Here is a 16,662-nt window from a genome sequence, read left to right as displayed (position 1 = left end):
GACCTCCGGTTACAAGGAATGTGTTCTGAAAATGGTTGTTACAGGCCCAACTCCAAGGAAGGTATGAGACCTGTAGTATAACTTCTAATCAAGTGGTTATTTTTGAGCAATTTTGGGCCATGTTTCTTTTTCTCAATTAAACCGATTTTAAAATGGTTTTTACACTGAACTTTAATTAAAAAATAATAAGAACATAATGTAAACTGCACAAAATATGAACATTTCCTATAACCCCTTCGCTGCGCCCGTCCGTCAACGGCCTTCGCGAGCACTACCGAGGTAGTGCTGCGCACGTCCGTTGGCTGATGCGGCCCGCCCACTCAATCAAACCGCCGTTCTGCGGCGGAATTTGCGCTGCGGTTAAGGGTGTCCTATTTGTAAGCAAACGCACTTGTGACTAGGTTCAAACTGTGATTTCTTAAGTTGCGACAAGACACTATTTAATTGCCACAGCACAGGAGGAGGTCTTACTGGAGGGTAGACCCTGAAAAGTCCTCTCATGAACTCTTTTATCAGTCTATTAGACCACCGGGACAAACAACCAGAACGCCTCTAAGGGCACTCTGATGGACACATGTGCCAGACCAGCCTTGATAAGAGATAAGGCAAAACGTCCTCAGGTGGCGAAGAAAGGGGATCGAAAGAGTGCGCGGTGCACCATATACTGAATCTTTTCCACTTGGCTGAGTAACACTTAACCGTAGATGGGTCTCGAACATTCTGACACTGCGAAATCGCTAACTATCCGAGCTCTGTGAGATGAGCCAATCAGACAAGTGGAGTGTGCGGAGAAACCACTTGACCCTGGCTCATAGACAGGAGATTTTTTTTGGGTTGGAAGAGAAATGAAGAAAACCTTGATAGGCAATTTGACAATGACACTTTGTGTGATTAATAAAAACCAATACAAAAAAGGAGCAATCGATATAAAAAGAATAATTAAAATTGAATAAAATAATAATTTATATATACACGGCTAGATCCTAAAACCACCATTTGGTGTTTTGTTTCCTAAAATGCTGTAACTATTGATCCTTTGGCTGCACCGGACAAGTTTTTAGAGGGAACCGGGCTGCATTAGGCCCTCCTCCAGATGAATTCCATGCTGTGCCATAGTTGAACTTAGCAAAATTAGCCATGTACTTCACCGTGTCCAGCAAATATACCTGAAGGACTGCCTCCTTTGCCGTCTGCGTGCCCAGTATGGAGAATGGGCCTTAGATGGATTCGGATATTCCAACAGGCCAATTTGTCAAAAGCTGCCATGTAATCAATAAAGCAGGCAAAACGCGGCTGATTGTTCAGAACCATTGTTTGTTGTACTAAATATGATAGGGCAATTATATTATCTAAGGTGCAGCCTTCCAGACGAAACACAGTCTGATAGAAAGGGAGCAGATTCTCCTTACTAACACAATCCACTAGTTCCATCAGGAGAGTGCTAGCATAGACCTTGCCCTCCACATCCAATAAGGCAATCATGCGGTAGTTCTTAGGGTCCGTGCTTGGCCCTTTTTTTTATAGATTGGATGTAGTAGAGATCCCCTCCAGGAATCTGGGAAGTCTGCCAAGAGCCAACACTCCGCATACAACTGTCCCAAATTCTTACCCCAAAAGTTGATATCCTCTCTGAAGAGGGAGCCAGGCAGGCCATTTGGTCCGGGGACTCCATTGTGGCGTATTTTTGTCAAAATTGTTCGTATTGCCTGTGTTTCAGCAAGGATGGCATCGGCTGGGAGTCCATGAATTCAATCGATGTTTTATTTAGATGTTCCCGAAAAGTTGTTATTTCAATTGGGTATTCCCTTGAATCGTTGGTGCAGAGAGTTTTTACGTGGGCTGACCAAGTACTTGCATCAAGTGAGTTCTCTCACCACTGTTGCATGACTCTTTGCTGCTTGTTTTAAATCTTTTTTTGCAGTCACCGATCTGGTTGCTCGATAGGCTCTACGTTTGGAGTTAAGTTCTCTTGAGCATTTCTTGATTGCTATCCCAATTTATAAGCGGAGTTGACATGGGTTCTTTGATTATCGCTCCCTCGAAGTTGGTGGGCTAAGTCATATGCGAGTGAGCCCCATTCTCCTATTCTGTATTGTCATTATGGCTAGTCTGCCAGCCTTTCCATGTTAATTTCCATGAGGCAAACCTATGGCTCGGAGACGGTCCCCATTTGATTCTTCTAAGGAGTCTGTATAATTCTTCTCCCTTTGTAGCTACAATACAGGGAAGAGTATACCGTGTTTTCGCACTAATGGACATCTCTAAGGTAAGGGCAGCATGGTCACTTTCATACCGGGGGTGGACTTTATAGTTTGACATGTGTTTTTGTAGGCTCTCACTTAGTAAAATGTAATCTATTGTTGTCTGGTTGTGATAAGTGTGTGGTATTAATGCTGTTGGGTTATCTTTTGTGGTTAAACAGTGTGTCGTTGCAGCTTATAGACCCGCATTAGGGCATTAATTCTTCTGGTGCTTCCATTATGGTGATTTTCAGGGATCATTTGCCCTATGTCGTGCATGTTAAGATCGCCCAGAGTCCATGCCTGCATACCGTAGTAATAGAGTTTCAATCTCGTTTAATAGCCGGTTGAATTTGTCATTTGAGCCCGGCCCGTGGCGGTTATAATAGACATTGATTAGGAGTATTGGTGTTGGGCCCTCTGTCATAATCAGGCCTTTCAAAATACCAGCCAAAAACATGTCTGATGTATTCTGTATTACCGAGAAGTACATTTTCTGTGCATGCTAGACATATATGTTGAAATTCCCCCTGACGGTCTCCCGAAAATATTGACCTTTTTTGCGGGTTTGAAATATTCTGCGTAGTCCCCTATTGGTGTTGAAGAAGTAGCCCATGTTTCCTGTGCGTAGATTATATCTGGCCCTGCTAGGAGTGTGACTGCTGCTGGACGTTGCAAAACCTTTTGTATCCCGGCGATATTCCAAGACATTATATTGATGGCTTGAATACTCGCAGTGGAGCGATTGTGCTGGATGTGGCAGGTGGTAATCTTTGTTGGTATCGGAAGGTTGCCCGGCAAATAGCCAATATTAATATTAGGAGCTAGAATTTAAGGCCCGAGGGAGCCAGGTCCAATCCTTGCTACTCTGTCCCATAATTATGCAGGAGCGATTACCTTCATTTGTGTGTTTGATTATATGGATTGAGTTGCTGTTCCGCTGTATTGCTTATGTGCCACCTATAGAGCCATGTAAGATCGATCCGGTGGGAGGTGAAGTTAGGTGTTTGCTGTTCGTTCTTTTCTGTCCCTTGAGGTCTTGATCTCCCTGTTGGTCATTTGGCCTTTTATTTTTCAAAATCTCTGGATATCTGGTGGTAAGAGGAGGCTTGTTATGCACCAGTTGTCCAGTTGTGTTTTCTTTCATTTCAGAGCATTCGCCATGGTCTGGTTGGAGAAGGTTATCTTGGTTGTTTCGTTTAGTTCACTCGGCCCTGGGCCGGAAACAGCCACCCTCTCGATATCTGTAGATTTGATATTCTCCAGACCTTGAATGCTTTCGCAGAGCTTCAGAAGGTTCCCTCTGTTGAGGATGTCCCAGCTCCCCTGCGAAGTGTATTCGGGATATAACAGGACTTTCTGGTTTTCACGGTCTATGCCAAGGGCCTGGCAGAAGTTAAGGGAGGGGCCTTAGTAATTTCCAAAGACTCACATAAGTTCCGCGTGGGATTATCGCAAAGAACAGAAGACCCCCCCGGTCCAATTTGTGTTTGCGATGCGAATCAGTCCTAGAGACGATAGTGCGGTCCAGGGCGAGTTGGCAGTCTTTGAGACTTACTTGGACAATGTTTCTCTCCCGTTGGGCGTTAAATGTGCTTTCAATTTGGGGGTCATTATAGGCAATTGTCTGTGCGGCGTCAAATTTATAAGTGATGCCTTGGCGTGGCTCATTGATCTGAGGTCTCTATGCTTTGCTCAAGTGGTCACTGGGCGCAGGAAATCTTTCAGTAGGGATTTTAGTCGAATTCTCACTTGTGGTGCATAAGAAGCTCTGAGGAAGTGTTTTGATGCTGGCTATACCATTTGTTTGTGTGTCTCTATTTTGATCTGCCTTGATAGGCGAAACAGCTCTCTGAACCAGTACTGTCGCGCCCACGCCAGTACGATTAGGATGACGCAGTAAGGTTCCTGTTGCAGTACCTTTGGAATGAGAGGAAACTGAGGGAATGCTAGGCGAAGGCTCCCTCCCAATAGAAGTGGAAGGCATTTCCCAGAGAGCCTGGCTGAGGGCTCTCTTACCTCCTTCGAAGCCTTCTTCTCGACCTTCACAATCAAAACTTCTTTCCTCGTCGCCTATTGGTCCTTCGGCAACGTTATCTTCCTCCTCACTGGAGAGGCCCAGGCCTCGCAGCGAAGGCAGTGGTCCTTGTCTTGCACGTTGTAATTGGCTTGTCGCTGCCTTTCTCTCACCTTCAACGTCTTCGGGGTGAAGACGGAGCAGGCCTTACAGTCTTCACTCTGATGGTCCAGCGGCAGGCACAGGTTGCCGACCGGGTACTGATCCTATTGAGCGTAATTGTGGTGGCAGTTCTTACAAAACTTGCCCGCCGTCTTGTATGGACGTGCCCAGGGAGCCCCCTGATGTGCATTCTCCGATCGTCGACGAAGATCTTGTTTTTCTCCCTACGTCGAACTGTGGTTGTCTTTGATTTAAAGTCAAAAGTGGAAGACACCGTCCTACCGATTTTCCTTGATTCTTCTCTGCGATTTTCCTCTATTCTTTTCTCCAATCTTGGGAGCTTCACCGTATCGATCCAGACCCAACAGCGGGGAAAAAAGAATCTGAAGATGGCTACCAAAGGTGAGAGCTTCCAGAGGAAGCCCATCAACGTCACAGAACGGCACTAAATGGTACTACCTCGTTGACACCCACCAACAGCAAAAAGTTTTTTTTTTTTAAAAAGAAGGAATACCACAATTCTGGACCCAACCACTAGATGGCGGAATAATGCACAGCATAGTGAATCCAGAAAAGATTCACGCTGCAATACTATCTGAAACTCAATGGGAAAAAACTGGACTTTCTTTGGAAAGCGGTCTTCAACCCGAGCCCTTTTCTTTTGGCTAGATGATCCTTGCACACCCCCTACAACCTGCATCCTCTGCGTAAGTCTTGGAGTTCTCCTTCATATTCAGCTCATATCTCATTATATAACCAAGTTAGCAGCCACTTCTTTGCTTCTTCTTTGAAATGTCGCCAAAATCTTTTCACTCCTCCCTATTCATGTTCGAAAAACATTTGCCCAGGCTCCATTTTCTTCTAGAATTGCCCACTGCAACGATCCATGCTGGTGGTTTGGACATAACCGCATCTCTTGTTTTAGACCCTTTGTTTCACACACAGCTTTCGCTGGACCGTCTATTTGCGCACTCATAACAAACCAGAGCGGTATCTTTGTTCCACTAATCTCTTTACTGGATATCCCAAAAGTTGGACACTGTAGTTTTGGAGGAAAATATGTTTCTGTTCTAACTGCTGAACTTTGAAACACTTCCATTGAACATGCACAAAGCTCAAAATCACTCCTTGGAAAAGCCTCAAAATCTGTTTTTTCTCTAACACTTTTCCTTATTAGGCTCATAACTGCTTCCCTCTCTCCCATTCTTTCCGACTTTAAGGTCTTTAAAGAGCAATGATGCTCTTTGGGCAGCAGTAGTGCTCTAGAAATCTGTATCCATTGATTCATGTGTATTGTGCAATGCCTATACAAGAAGCCATCCTCCCCAATAGTTTCCTTGTTGTTTTCACGGTTAGAGGATGTGATGGTAGCAGCAACTGGAATGCCATCACCCTTTCTTGATTTGGGCAGGCCTTGCCTGGAATACAGTTTAACAGCATGGGAAAAAATGTATTTGCTGCGGGGTAAGGGGCAACTTTTTTTGCATTTACTGTGAACTCTAACCTATGCAGGAGTGAAAATGCTGGATGACAGTGTGCTATACATTGCTGACAGCTGCTGCTCTATCAATTAGTTGTCCAGATATGGGAAGACATTACTGGTGCAGATTTGAGACCACCACTGTCCTACACTTTATATACTGAATAGGGATATCCGAATTGGTAGTGTTGGCCACTTTTCACAGAGTGCAGAAAGTTGTGATGAGCGGGATACATGGGGATGTGAAAGTAGGCGCCCTTGGAGCTAGGGTCGTGATGTGGTTTCCTTTGCAAAGCAGAGGAATGACACTTTCCAGGGTTGTCATTTTGAAATGCTTTGACAGGATAATCTATTCAGTGGCCTAAAGTAAAGAATAGGCTGCAGGGTACCATTTTTTTTAACCATTATTTTTCAGTTTTTCTGTTTCACAATGTTACAAATAAATCAAACTGTGCAAGTCATCCACTACATGTGCCTACAGTGCATTTACATTTCCCCCTGCTCAACGATAGCCAAGGCAAGCGATACATTTTAGCCAAAGTCAACAAGCCACCCTAGAGTGTACACAACTTCTGGTCTCCACAGCGCTAAAAACAGCAGTGAACCTAGGGTGCCTACGTCCCCAATTCATCCAGCTATGGATCAACAGCATATCCATCATGGTTGTTAAATCTCCTGGATTAACAGACCGACCAGACATACTCGCATACTGACTTCTGTCAGGAGATATTGTGACAGTTGTACCCGACTGCACGATCTTGTTCACTCCCGTTACAATCTACGTAGTCTCCGACCACCCACCGGGACTACGTGACACTTTTGACCAACACCGCCCCGCTATCAAGCGCCAATCACAGCCCTGATGAGTCACAGGCACAGTCCTGTTGACGAAACACGTGTCAGCTGGCGTTAAGTTGTACACACTAAAAAAAACGGTGTCTCTTGTTCTTTGCTCGATTGACTCTTTCCACTTACTCAAGTGATATATACCTTACGTGTGCCCGGTATCTGCTGTAACTTTGTTTGGTGTTCTGGTTTTCCTTGCCAGACCACTTTTGAGAGGCTTCAGGGTTTCCTCTCTACTGGTAGCACAGTCCTACGTTCTTGACCTTATGCACATCACCACTTACTGTCTTGCACTGTTCGAGCGCTCTTGCTGTACAACCCAAACCCTCAGTTGACTTGTCTGGTTGTTAAATCTGTCTAGGTGTAATCCCCCCGTCTTCATATCCTCTAAAGCTTTCTCATCCGATCAGGGCATGTGCTGCTCCTCCACCACTCAGGATACCATCTTATTTAGGAAAGTACAAGGAGTATACTTAGACATGCTTGTACTTCCTCATGCAACAGTCAATGCTTATGGCCGATTGTGTGCCGTAGAGGTGGTGTGTAGCTCTAAGCAGCATTACTGCTGAACAAAGGACAGGACCCATTTGTCGGAGTTTATTTTCTTCCACCATAGAAGGATTTATCCGATTTGCCCCCAACACGTGTGATCAGAGGCTGATGGATGGCAAATCACAATTTCCTTTATGTAAGAAACTGGCTCTATATATACTGCACCAAAGTGAGGTACAGTGTGTATAGAGTCCAAGGGTCTCCAGAGGTTTGGCAGAGGTTAAAGTTAGATAGAACCGTACTCTCTAAAGTGGTAGCTTGGTCGAGCAGTAAGGCAGTATCAGAGGACAGTGTTAAGCATTTGATGTAAACACTCAGTCAGCAAATTAATTCACACACTCAAGAACTGAACTCTAGGCCAATTGTTTTGTATGAAAAAATCTGTTTTATTTCTAGAACCAAGCAACCCTGGTACAGGTAAGCATTTAAATACTTTTCAGCTACAAGATGCTGTTGTTGAATACTTTCAAAAGAGAGTAGGACTTTGTACCAATTCTAGTTTACAGGGGTTGCAATGCAATGCACAGACTTAGTAGACTGAGTCCATAGGAATCAATAGGCTTTTTCAGTAAAAATGCAATTAATTACTTTTTAGATTACGTTTAGTAACACAGTGCTGTATCCTAGATTCACCACCAGGGCATTTCCTGAAAACAGTTGAGTAAATAAGTTTTAGTTAGATGTATGATTTTTAAAGAATATTATTGTATTTCAAAAGTTGACACTTGGGAACTTTTTCACAAAAAATCACTAATGTTATCCTATGGGAGGAAATTTACTTTGCAGGTAAGTTACTATTACAATATTGTTCTTACTCAGTGCTGGTTACCTAGATTCAGCACTGGAACATTTCCTGAAAACTGTTGAGAAAATGCGTTTTTGGTTATTTGGATGATTTTTAAGGAATTTTCTTAGTTTTCAAAATTCGACGCTTAGAAACTTTTTGGGAGAAAAAGTGTCAATGTTATTCTATGAGGAAAAAGAGGTTATCGGTTTCCAGGTAGGTCATCGGTCTTTGGAGTTAGGGTCTTGGGGTTAGACTCAGGGGGTCTCCCAGGGTCAGTGATGCACTGTTGTTGCACCCTCAGGGGCGGCCGGGTGCAGAGTGTTGAGTCCCAATGTTATCCTATGGAGGATAGGGGGACTCCGGTTGGTGGCTGCAGGCAAGCAGGCCACGGGGTTGTGGGAGAAAAGCCCCTAGGGTTAAGCTCAGAGCAAGTTGGGGACCAAGTTAGCACAAAAAGGGCACCCTCAGCGGTACTAGGGTGGCCGGGTGCAGGGTGCCGTTTTGAGGTCAGGTGCCCTGTTAATGTCAACGGAGATTCTCCTGGACAAAGAAACACTGCAGGCTCGGGACGAGGATCTTCCAGGAGTGACCAACACTTCGAGGGGTAAGTAGGGATGTTAGAGGATTGGTTAGGCACTGCTGGGTTGGGCACAAAAGGCCGTGGGGCGTCGGGTGCAGGGGTGACTTGGGACGTGGATTGAGGCTGCAGGCGTTGTTTGAAGGCTTGAGGCAGGTCAGGGGTCGCCAAATCTCGGGTTAGGATTGCCGGGGGGACCTCCAAGTGGTATTTTTCCACTTGAGGTCAGGCCGGGTTCGGCGGTTGCAGAGTGGCCTAGATTCGCAGTTCCTGGCTGGCACCAGATGCTGCAGTTCAAACACATTCGTGTTCACGGAAGAAACAGCTTGGAAAGTGAAGGCAGGCAGGTCCTCTGGGGTTTTTGAGGTTGCTGTCCGCTGGACACGCCGGGGTTTTGCAGGAGCAGGTTCGAGGGGAGACAGGCCTGTAGGGCTGGGGCAATGTCAGCGGGCATCGTCCTCTTGTTAGCTCTGCACGGCTTCTCGTCCTTCTCTTCTTTTTCTTGTGGTTGCTGGATCTGAGGAAGGAAGGTTCAGGCTGCCCGTAAATACTAAATTTAGGGGCATTACAGGTAGGTAAAGGGTAGGGACCAATGGGTCCCTTCCCTGGGGTGTGTACACCCCCTTTACCGCCACTCTCCAGTGGGAGGGGGGTAGGAGCCTGTCCCTGGTTGGCTGGGTCCCCCCATCCTCAAGATGGCGGGCATTCGAGGTTGTGCTTCACCTCGCCTCCCCCACCTTAGCGGTGGAGTTGGCAGAGGTGGACACATCTCTCTCCCTCACTTGTTTTTCCCGCCGGTTCTCCCGCCCAAAGTGGGGGGTAAAACCAGTGTGGACCAGTTGCTGAGAGCAGCAAGTGGTCTGGAGAGGCTCACAAAGGCGGTTTGGAGCTTCTCCTTCGTGAACCATGCCCATCCTGGGGGAAGAGGCTTGGCACCTCGTCCCATGATGTGTATTGTTTCAGGCCCCCAAAGTGCGGCAAGCTCTCGACCCAGGGGTCCTGAAACATGTCTGGTGGTGGCAGCCACTCAGTCAGGTCACTGGAGGTTGGTTGAGTTTCAGGGGGCATCTCTAACAGGCCCTCTGTCGTGCATTTTACATTAAATGCCACACTGGCATCAGTGTGGGTTTAATGTGCAGAGAAGTTTGATACCAACCTTCCCAGCCTTTAGTGCAGCCATTATGGTGCTGTGAAGTTCGTACTGAAACTCCCAGCACCATATACTCTTATTGGCAGCACTGAACTTAGTGCCCAGGAATGGACCCGAGTACTGTAGGGGTACAGGGCTCATGCACCTGTACCCTCACCACTGGCATAGGGCACCCTTAGAGGGGTGACAAGTATGCCAGGGCAGTGTTTGGTGGGCATGGCACACAGGAATGTGTGCCATGTCGACTCTTCACTTTGTTCTGCACCAAGACACGCAGCCTGCAAAACAGTGTGTGTGTGTGTGTGTGTGTGTGTGTGTGTGTGTGTGTGTGTGTGTGTGTGTGTGTGTGTGTGTGTGTACGTCAGGGTACAGGGCCTCTCACGGTGGCACATTCAGTGATTCAGCCCTTCGGGGCCTTTTCTGGTCACAGTGTCCTGGGTATCTATGGTACCATTTACCAGGGGCTGACAAGTGGCCAGAGATGCCAATTGGGTTTAGGCTTCAATGCAGTTTTAGGGAAGGAACACAGGCCCTGGGTACCCGATTGGCAGGAGCCCAGGGCACACTCAGTTAAAGCACATCAGCAATTCAGCAAAAAGTGGGGGCATACCATTCAAGACAGAGGGCACTTTCTCACACTTTACTGTTGCCTTGGTAAGCATCTTGAGTTTAGGAATTGATTGCCCGTTCCTGAAAGGATTGAAGTTGCTAAAATCCTGAGTGCCACATTGTAGTAGCAGTTTTCACATCACCTCATGCCTGCTGTTTTCAAAATACAATTTTGGGAGACTAGGTTTTTAAGGCTCCAGTGGCTTTGGCAGAGTCGGCACATTTCTTGATTCTCTGAAGAATGTTATGTACTAGAAGTTCGAAGAGAAGTTTGCCATCAAATAGGACCTTATGAGGTGGTGTTGGTCATCAGAGCAAAAATTCACACACCAGTAGGAATGCATGTTGTCATAGAATGATGCATGAATTAATAACTTTTTTGGTAGCTGCTCCAGGGCACACCATATGTTGGTATTCAGTGTCAACTTGTCCTCCTGTACCAGTTATTTCCCCTTCGTGTAAGCCTCTGGCATGTGTTTGATGAGCTACTTCAACTCGCCGTAATGATAACTATTGTATCTGGTGAGGAGACCAACAGAAATGACAATACGCCGCTCGCTATCGCACCCAATGTGACATACTTTACTCACGCATCTTTTTCTTTTTTACTCTCGTAATCAGAAGGTGGAGTATTCCCAGCAGCTGGTGATAACATGACCTTTAATATACAGAGCATCATCTGGTGCTGGTTTGTATTTCTTGTCAATCCTTGAGGTCACACCAAAAACCTTGATGGGTTCTTTTAAGATCTCAATAGCACATTTCAGGAGGATTTTAGTAATTGGGAGAAATTGCTTGGATCTTTCCGAGACAATTGTCCACAAGGCAGCTATCCTCTTCCACCACATGTAGTCTGACATTGTGAGGGCCAATTGACCTTTGCCTTACAGCATAATATGCTGTGGTATCATCAGGAGGTGATGCCTTAACTGAATATGGCTCCAGGCTTTCATTTTGTGGCTTTACACTGTAGTCCACCATCTGTGAACAATCTTCATCCACAGATGGTTCAAGTTCAACGTAAGGATCCCAAGGGTCTGATTGGCTTTCATGGTCAAAGCCAGTGTGGAATGGGTGCACAAACTCCTGTGGTGACAGTAGTCTGTGTGGTGACTTAGATGGCTGTGGTGGATGGCGCTTTGGTGGTGACAGAGGAGTGCACAGGAAGTTGAGTCATAGCGCTAGCGGCCTCATCAATCTTCTGCTGGCTGTGGTGCGCCCTGCACCTCCTGTTGAATATGGGGAGCAAGAAGTTTCTCCAGGTTTATTTAATTTTTGTGCTTCTGGATATTAGACTTGAGCTCGATGACTGGTGAGGGTTTACTGAGCAGCAAACTGTGTTGATTTCTGCATCAAAGTGAGCTCGGAAGGAGATTTTGGTTTGGACTGAGGTTTTTATTTATTTGCATTTATAATGCGCAGCAGCGACCCAAAAAGGGTTTCCCGGCGCAGTTTGCAGATATGCGGAGAGAGGAATGAGTAGATGTCACTAACAAGATGTTGAATAACCATGTTTTTAAGGCTTGACAAAATTTGATATAATCTGTCTCGTTTCGAAGTAGAAAAGGCAGTGAGTTCCACAGAGAGGTACCAAGGTAGGAAAAAGATCTTCCGCCCACTTGCGAAAGCTTGATTTTAGGAACAACAAATTTCTCTAACTTGGAGGAACGAAGAATACGAGAAGGAGAATAGAGGCTGACAAACGATTGTAAATATTTTGGAGCCCGACCAGCTTTTATTTTGTGCATAAAGCAGAGTGTTTTAAATTTAACTCGGTTTTCAATCTTAAGCCAGTGTAAATCGCGAAGATATTGGGAAGCGGAAGTGGTTCTAGGGATCTTACATGGCAACCGGGCAGCCGAGTTTTGTACCACCTGCAGTTTACGTGTTGTGGCTTTATTTGAACCCAAATAAAGCACGTTCCCATAGTCAAGCCTAGAGGTAATCAAGGCATTGATTACGGTTTTCTTAGTGGGGTCAGGCAACATCCAACAGATCTTTTTTTAGCCATTTAAGAATGGTGAAACACGTGGCAGAGGTTTTTACTGCTTGCAGGTGCATAATGGTTGGTCTTGACCTTTGGGTTAAGTTGGTGTTGACTGGTAGAGGCTCAGGGCCCTTGGGTCATTGCTCCTCTGAGCTGAAGGGGGCTCGTGTTGATGAGTGGGTTCAGTGTCAGAAGCGCGAGCCCAAAGACCGATATCTCTAGTGCCAGTTTCAGGGCTCAAAGCCAGATGCCTCTGGGAACGATGCCCAGCTTTTCGATGAGACTGTTTCTGAGGTCAATCTCCAGATGTTTTCAGTTGATTAACACATTACCCCTCTACATCAGAGGAGAGATTTGCAGGGCTCTGCTCTCCTTGTGCCGCTTGTATGGCAGATAGGCCTTTGTCCTCACCATCAGCTCATTCGGTCTCCTAAGAGACGAGTGTTTTCCCTCTAGGTAAGATGATAGCTATACTCTGAAAGGGAAGCAGAAACATTTTATACAAAAGGATCATCAAAAATAAACAATTCACTGATTTCACTGTGTCCTGTGCATGGGATAGACGCCCGCTATCATAAAAATGGTCATCACAGAACAGGCCCTCTTGCTTGTGAGTACATCACACTACATGAAAACAGAAAAGGTATAGCCATTTCCATTTGGCATGTGAAATTAGTGCAAACATGCCTGTCAAGTTAATACGTGTTTGAGAGTACTTTAATGCTATTCCTGTAATAGTTCTTCTGTGCCTCCTTATGCTTTGCAAAGGCAGGTCTATGGTGTGCAAGCGTCCCTCCAGGTACCATTAATCTTGCCTCATCCCTTGGTTTCTCATCTCAGAGTTCCTTAGCCTTGCCTACCCAACTCTTGTATTTCAATTAGATGCACTTCAGTTAACTCAATATTGCAAGGTCTGATTTGATTGACAAGGCCCACTCCTTCCTTCCTCCTGTGGGTCTTTAACACTAATTGCAGATTGGAGAGAATCTGATCGATGTAGGTTATGAGCAGTTCACAGATAAGAACCTGAAATGCCAAAGACATTGCTGGTATGGCTAACAGGCCTAGGAATTTAAGAAGATGGTACAGCTGCGAAATAAGAGTGTGGTGGACTTGATAAAGAGAGAAGAGGGACTGGAAGTATGCAGAGTTTGAAAATGTTTCAAAGAAACATTTTACATGGGAGAGTTAGGAAAGAAAAGCGTAAATCTGAGAAGAAATAATACTGAAACCCAGACAACAATACAATAGTACCCTAACCAAGCCACACATCAAAGGTAATCTCATATCTACTAATGTACCACTAATATGTTAAGAAACAAGGACAACATTCACAGTGCCCTTACTTTACCAACATACCCGCTATGGACACATAGGGAATGCATGAATCCACCCTTGCAGTATGGGGATTGAGGGAGACCACTAAAGTGAGGCTACACTTCCACAGCAGATTCTGGGTAGCTAGAGTTTAGAAAACCTGTACCCACACTGTGATATACCCCAAAGAGACACAAACATATCAACTACACCTGTGTTTGAGCAGAAGGTTTCCAGACCTACTCTTTGTATGAACCTTATCTGCAAGGAACACCCATCAGTCATTCCATACAATGCTTCCTCATTGGGCCCAAGCATGTCCACAGGCCTCCCATGGAGACTGTGTGAAAGCCTGCAAAAGGAAAGTTCTGCACCAAAGAGCTAAAATATGAAGTAGGCGATGAACCTGCAAAACTGTGAAACATTACATTCAATGGAAGTGTTAAATTATTAGCAAACTGCAAGACCAGATGATTTGGTTATTTAAAAAGCACATTAGCACAGTCAAGACAGTGAAACAGAATAGATGCCTTAAAATATCTTAAATGAAGTTAAACTTTGAACTCTTATCTGTAAAGTCAAAGTCCATAAGAAACAATAACATTGCGCAAGCAAGATTAGCTGTATGAATAAAAAAAGTTAAAAAGGAGGAACGAGACCCCAGATCAGTATTTTGGATTCTAAAATCAAAATGCAACAATCCCAAAACACAGATCATTACATTCACTACCCTACTAACAACAATGAATAATTTGTCTTGGAAGACTCGTTTTCCACCTTAAACACAAAGTACATCCGGTAGACTTAAATAACCTACACTTGCATGATGCAAACGCCCAAAATTGATACTGTGCTCAATAGGTCTTCACTTTCATAAGAGCAGACAGTTGTACTGCACATCAACTATAAGTCTGAACCCCCAACTGTGTAAATCAGCATTTGCATGTATTTTTATTTACTTATTTGAAAACAGAATGTTTTAATTACTAATGCATAGTTGTGAATGTAAATCATATTTTAAAAAGACTATAGTGCTTAATCCTTCAATGTAAAGCAACAGGAATTGTAGTGTCTTGAACATGACTGCGAAAAAAAGATTATTTGGCCTGGTTCTTACCGGAGGTGACTTGTCCATGCATTACTGTAGTTATGGGTACCACATGAGTTCCGTTCTGCGTTACCGCTTTGATGGGTAGCTGGTGCTGTCCTAGAGGGGCCTGCTGTACTATTGTGACAGTCTGTAGTGGCGTGGCCTGAGATGTTTGTATGATACGGTTAGCTGCTCCCAAGGTTGCATGACTAATGGCAGGAATAGGCTCCACTTTAACTGGAAAAGGATACAAAAAAATAGTCAATTTAAATAAAAAGTTTAAAAAACATTAAACATAGGAATTTTTGATTGACAACTTGAACACCTGGCATTCAATTTATCAAGTGGTTAATATGCTACTTGGAAATGCATATTTAATACACTGTAGAAAAATGTCAAAGTCTTTGCTTCCCATTTCTTAATAATACTGTACTGGCCTTAGTTAAGTGTTGGGGTAAAATACAAGAACAGGAGAATTTCGTCCTGCCATAGACATTTTTCTGGCTTGCTTGTATATTTCTACCAGGGAAACAGACAATCATGAGTCCCAAGGAGGTGTTTCATTTTATATCTTCACTGTGTGTCATCAGAGAAGTTCTCTGAAAACTGGGTAGAATTAAAGCGAGCCCCCATATTGAGTAAGGGTGGCTACTGCGGCCTCAAGCTGACTATGCAGTGCTTGGCAGCACAACTGCAGTACAGTGGAGGATTTTTAAAATTTTAAGCTGTACCCCTGAGATGAGAAGTCCTACAGCCTCACCCAAGCTAACGAGCTGTGGAGTCTTCATAAATGTGGTCACATGCTTTTAGCATCTGTGGGACACATAAATGTAAATATAAATCTGTATTTGTACTACTCACCCTTACGGGTCTCAAGGCGCTGGGGGCTGTTGTGGAAATTTAGTGAGCTATTGCCCAGAGTCACATAGTGCTGAGCTGCCACCGGAGCCGGGGATCGAATGGTGAACCCTGTACTCCGAAGTCAGCTGCCCTGGCCGTTGCACCACACCTCTATTATGTGTGGTGCGTTTGCTTTGTGTGTGTCTGGTGAATGGTGGGGTCTATCTGGAACCTTTGTGCATTCTGCATCAAATGGCCCCTTTCTTTCAGGGAGGCTGCTTATGTACGCATGTATTCATAAAGTATTTCTATTGTGTGAACTTGCCCAAAAGGCAACGAAGAGCTGTACATGGTCAAAGATATGCATAAAGTCAACGATAAGAGGAAATATAGTTGGACTTGGGATGATTAATGCATTGTGATGTAGTGTTCTTTAAAGAGGCGAATCTTCAACTCTTTCCTAAATTGGAGCAGCGTTGGGATGTTCCTGATGGACACGGGGATGTTGTTCCAGATTCTGGATACTCAGAAACAATAGCTTTATAAATTATGAAGCTGATTGTGAAGAGGAGCGCTGGCAAGGGGAGACAATGGAGTTCTATCAGAATCAGGGTGATGTGATCATATTTTGTTGGGCCCTGATGAGACATGTTGAAGTATCTACGATGCACCTAATGGGTGCCAGTGTGGAGGCTGAGAGTCCATGGAGTAAGTATCCACCATTCAGATGCAAAAGTATGAGGGTTTGGACAGCAGTTTTGAGGTTGCTTTCTGGAAGTAGGAAAATGCTACTTACCAGTATGCATCTGTTGTTGGCATGTAGAGCTGCAGAGTTACACACTGTGCATAGATGGCCACCTAGTATTGGGCCCGGATGTCTGCAGTTTGTTTTTATTGTAGAAAGTCTTTGGAAGTCACAGGATAGGTGACTCCTCCTTTGGATCATACTGCGCATGGGCATTGGCTCCATCCCCAGATTGATTTTCGCCATTAGGGAAGTGATGGAGT

General features: G+C 44.8%; 1 protein-coding gene across 1 annotated transcript in view; it reads right to left on the bottom strand.

Moving 5' to 3' along the window:
* FOXK2 (forkhead box K2) overlaps positions 1-16,662 on the bottom strand; it is a 360,578-nt gene that overhangs the window by 21,939 nt on the left and 321,977 nt on the right. Inside the window, exon 8 of the mRNA XM_086930592.1 lies at positions 14,842-15,051. Within this exon, the coding sequence (XP_086786718.1) occupies positions 14,842-15,051 (210 nt within the window). The remainder of the gene's footprint in view (positions 1-14,841; positions 15,052-16,662) is intronic.

Source organism: Lissotriton vulgaris, chromosome 7, assembly GCF_964263255.1.
Source record: "Lissotriton vulgaris chromosome 7, aLisVul1.2, whole genome shotgun sequence".
Lineage (NCBI taxonomy): Eukaryota > Metazoa > Chordata > Amphibia > Caudata > Salamandridae > Lissotriton > Lissotriton vulgaris.
The sequence above is the reverse complement of the archived record's forward strand: the minus strand, read 5'-3'. Positions and strand labels throughout refer to the sequence as shown.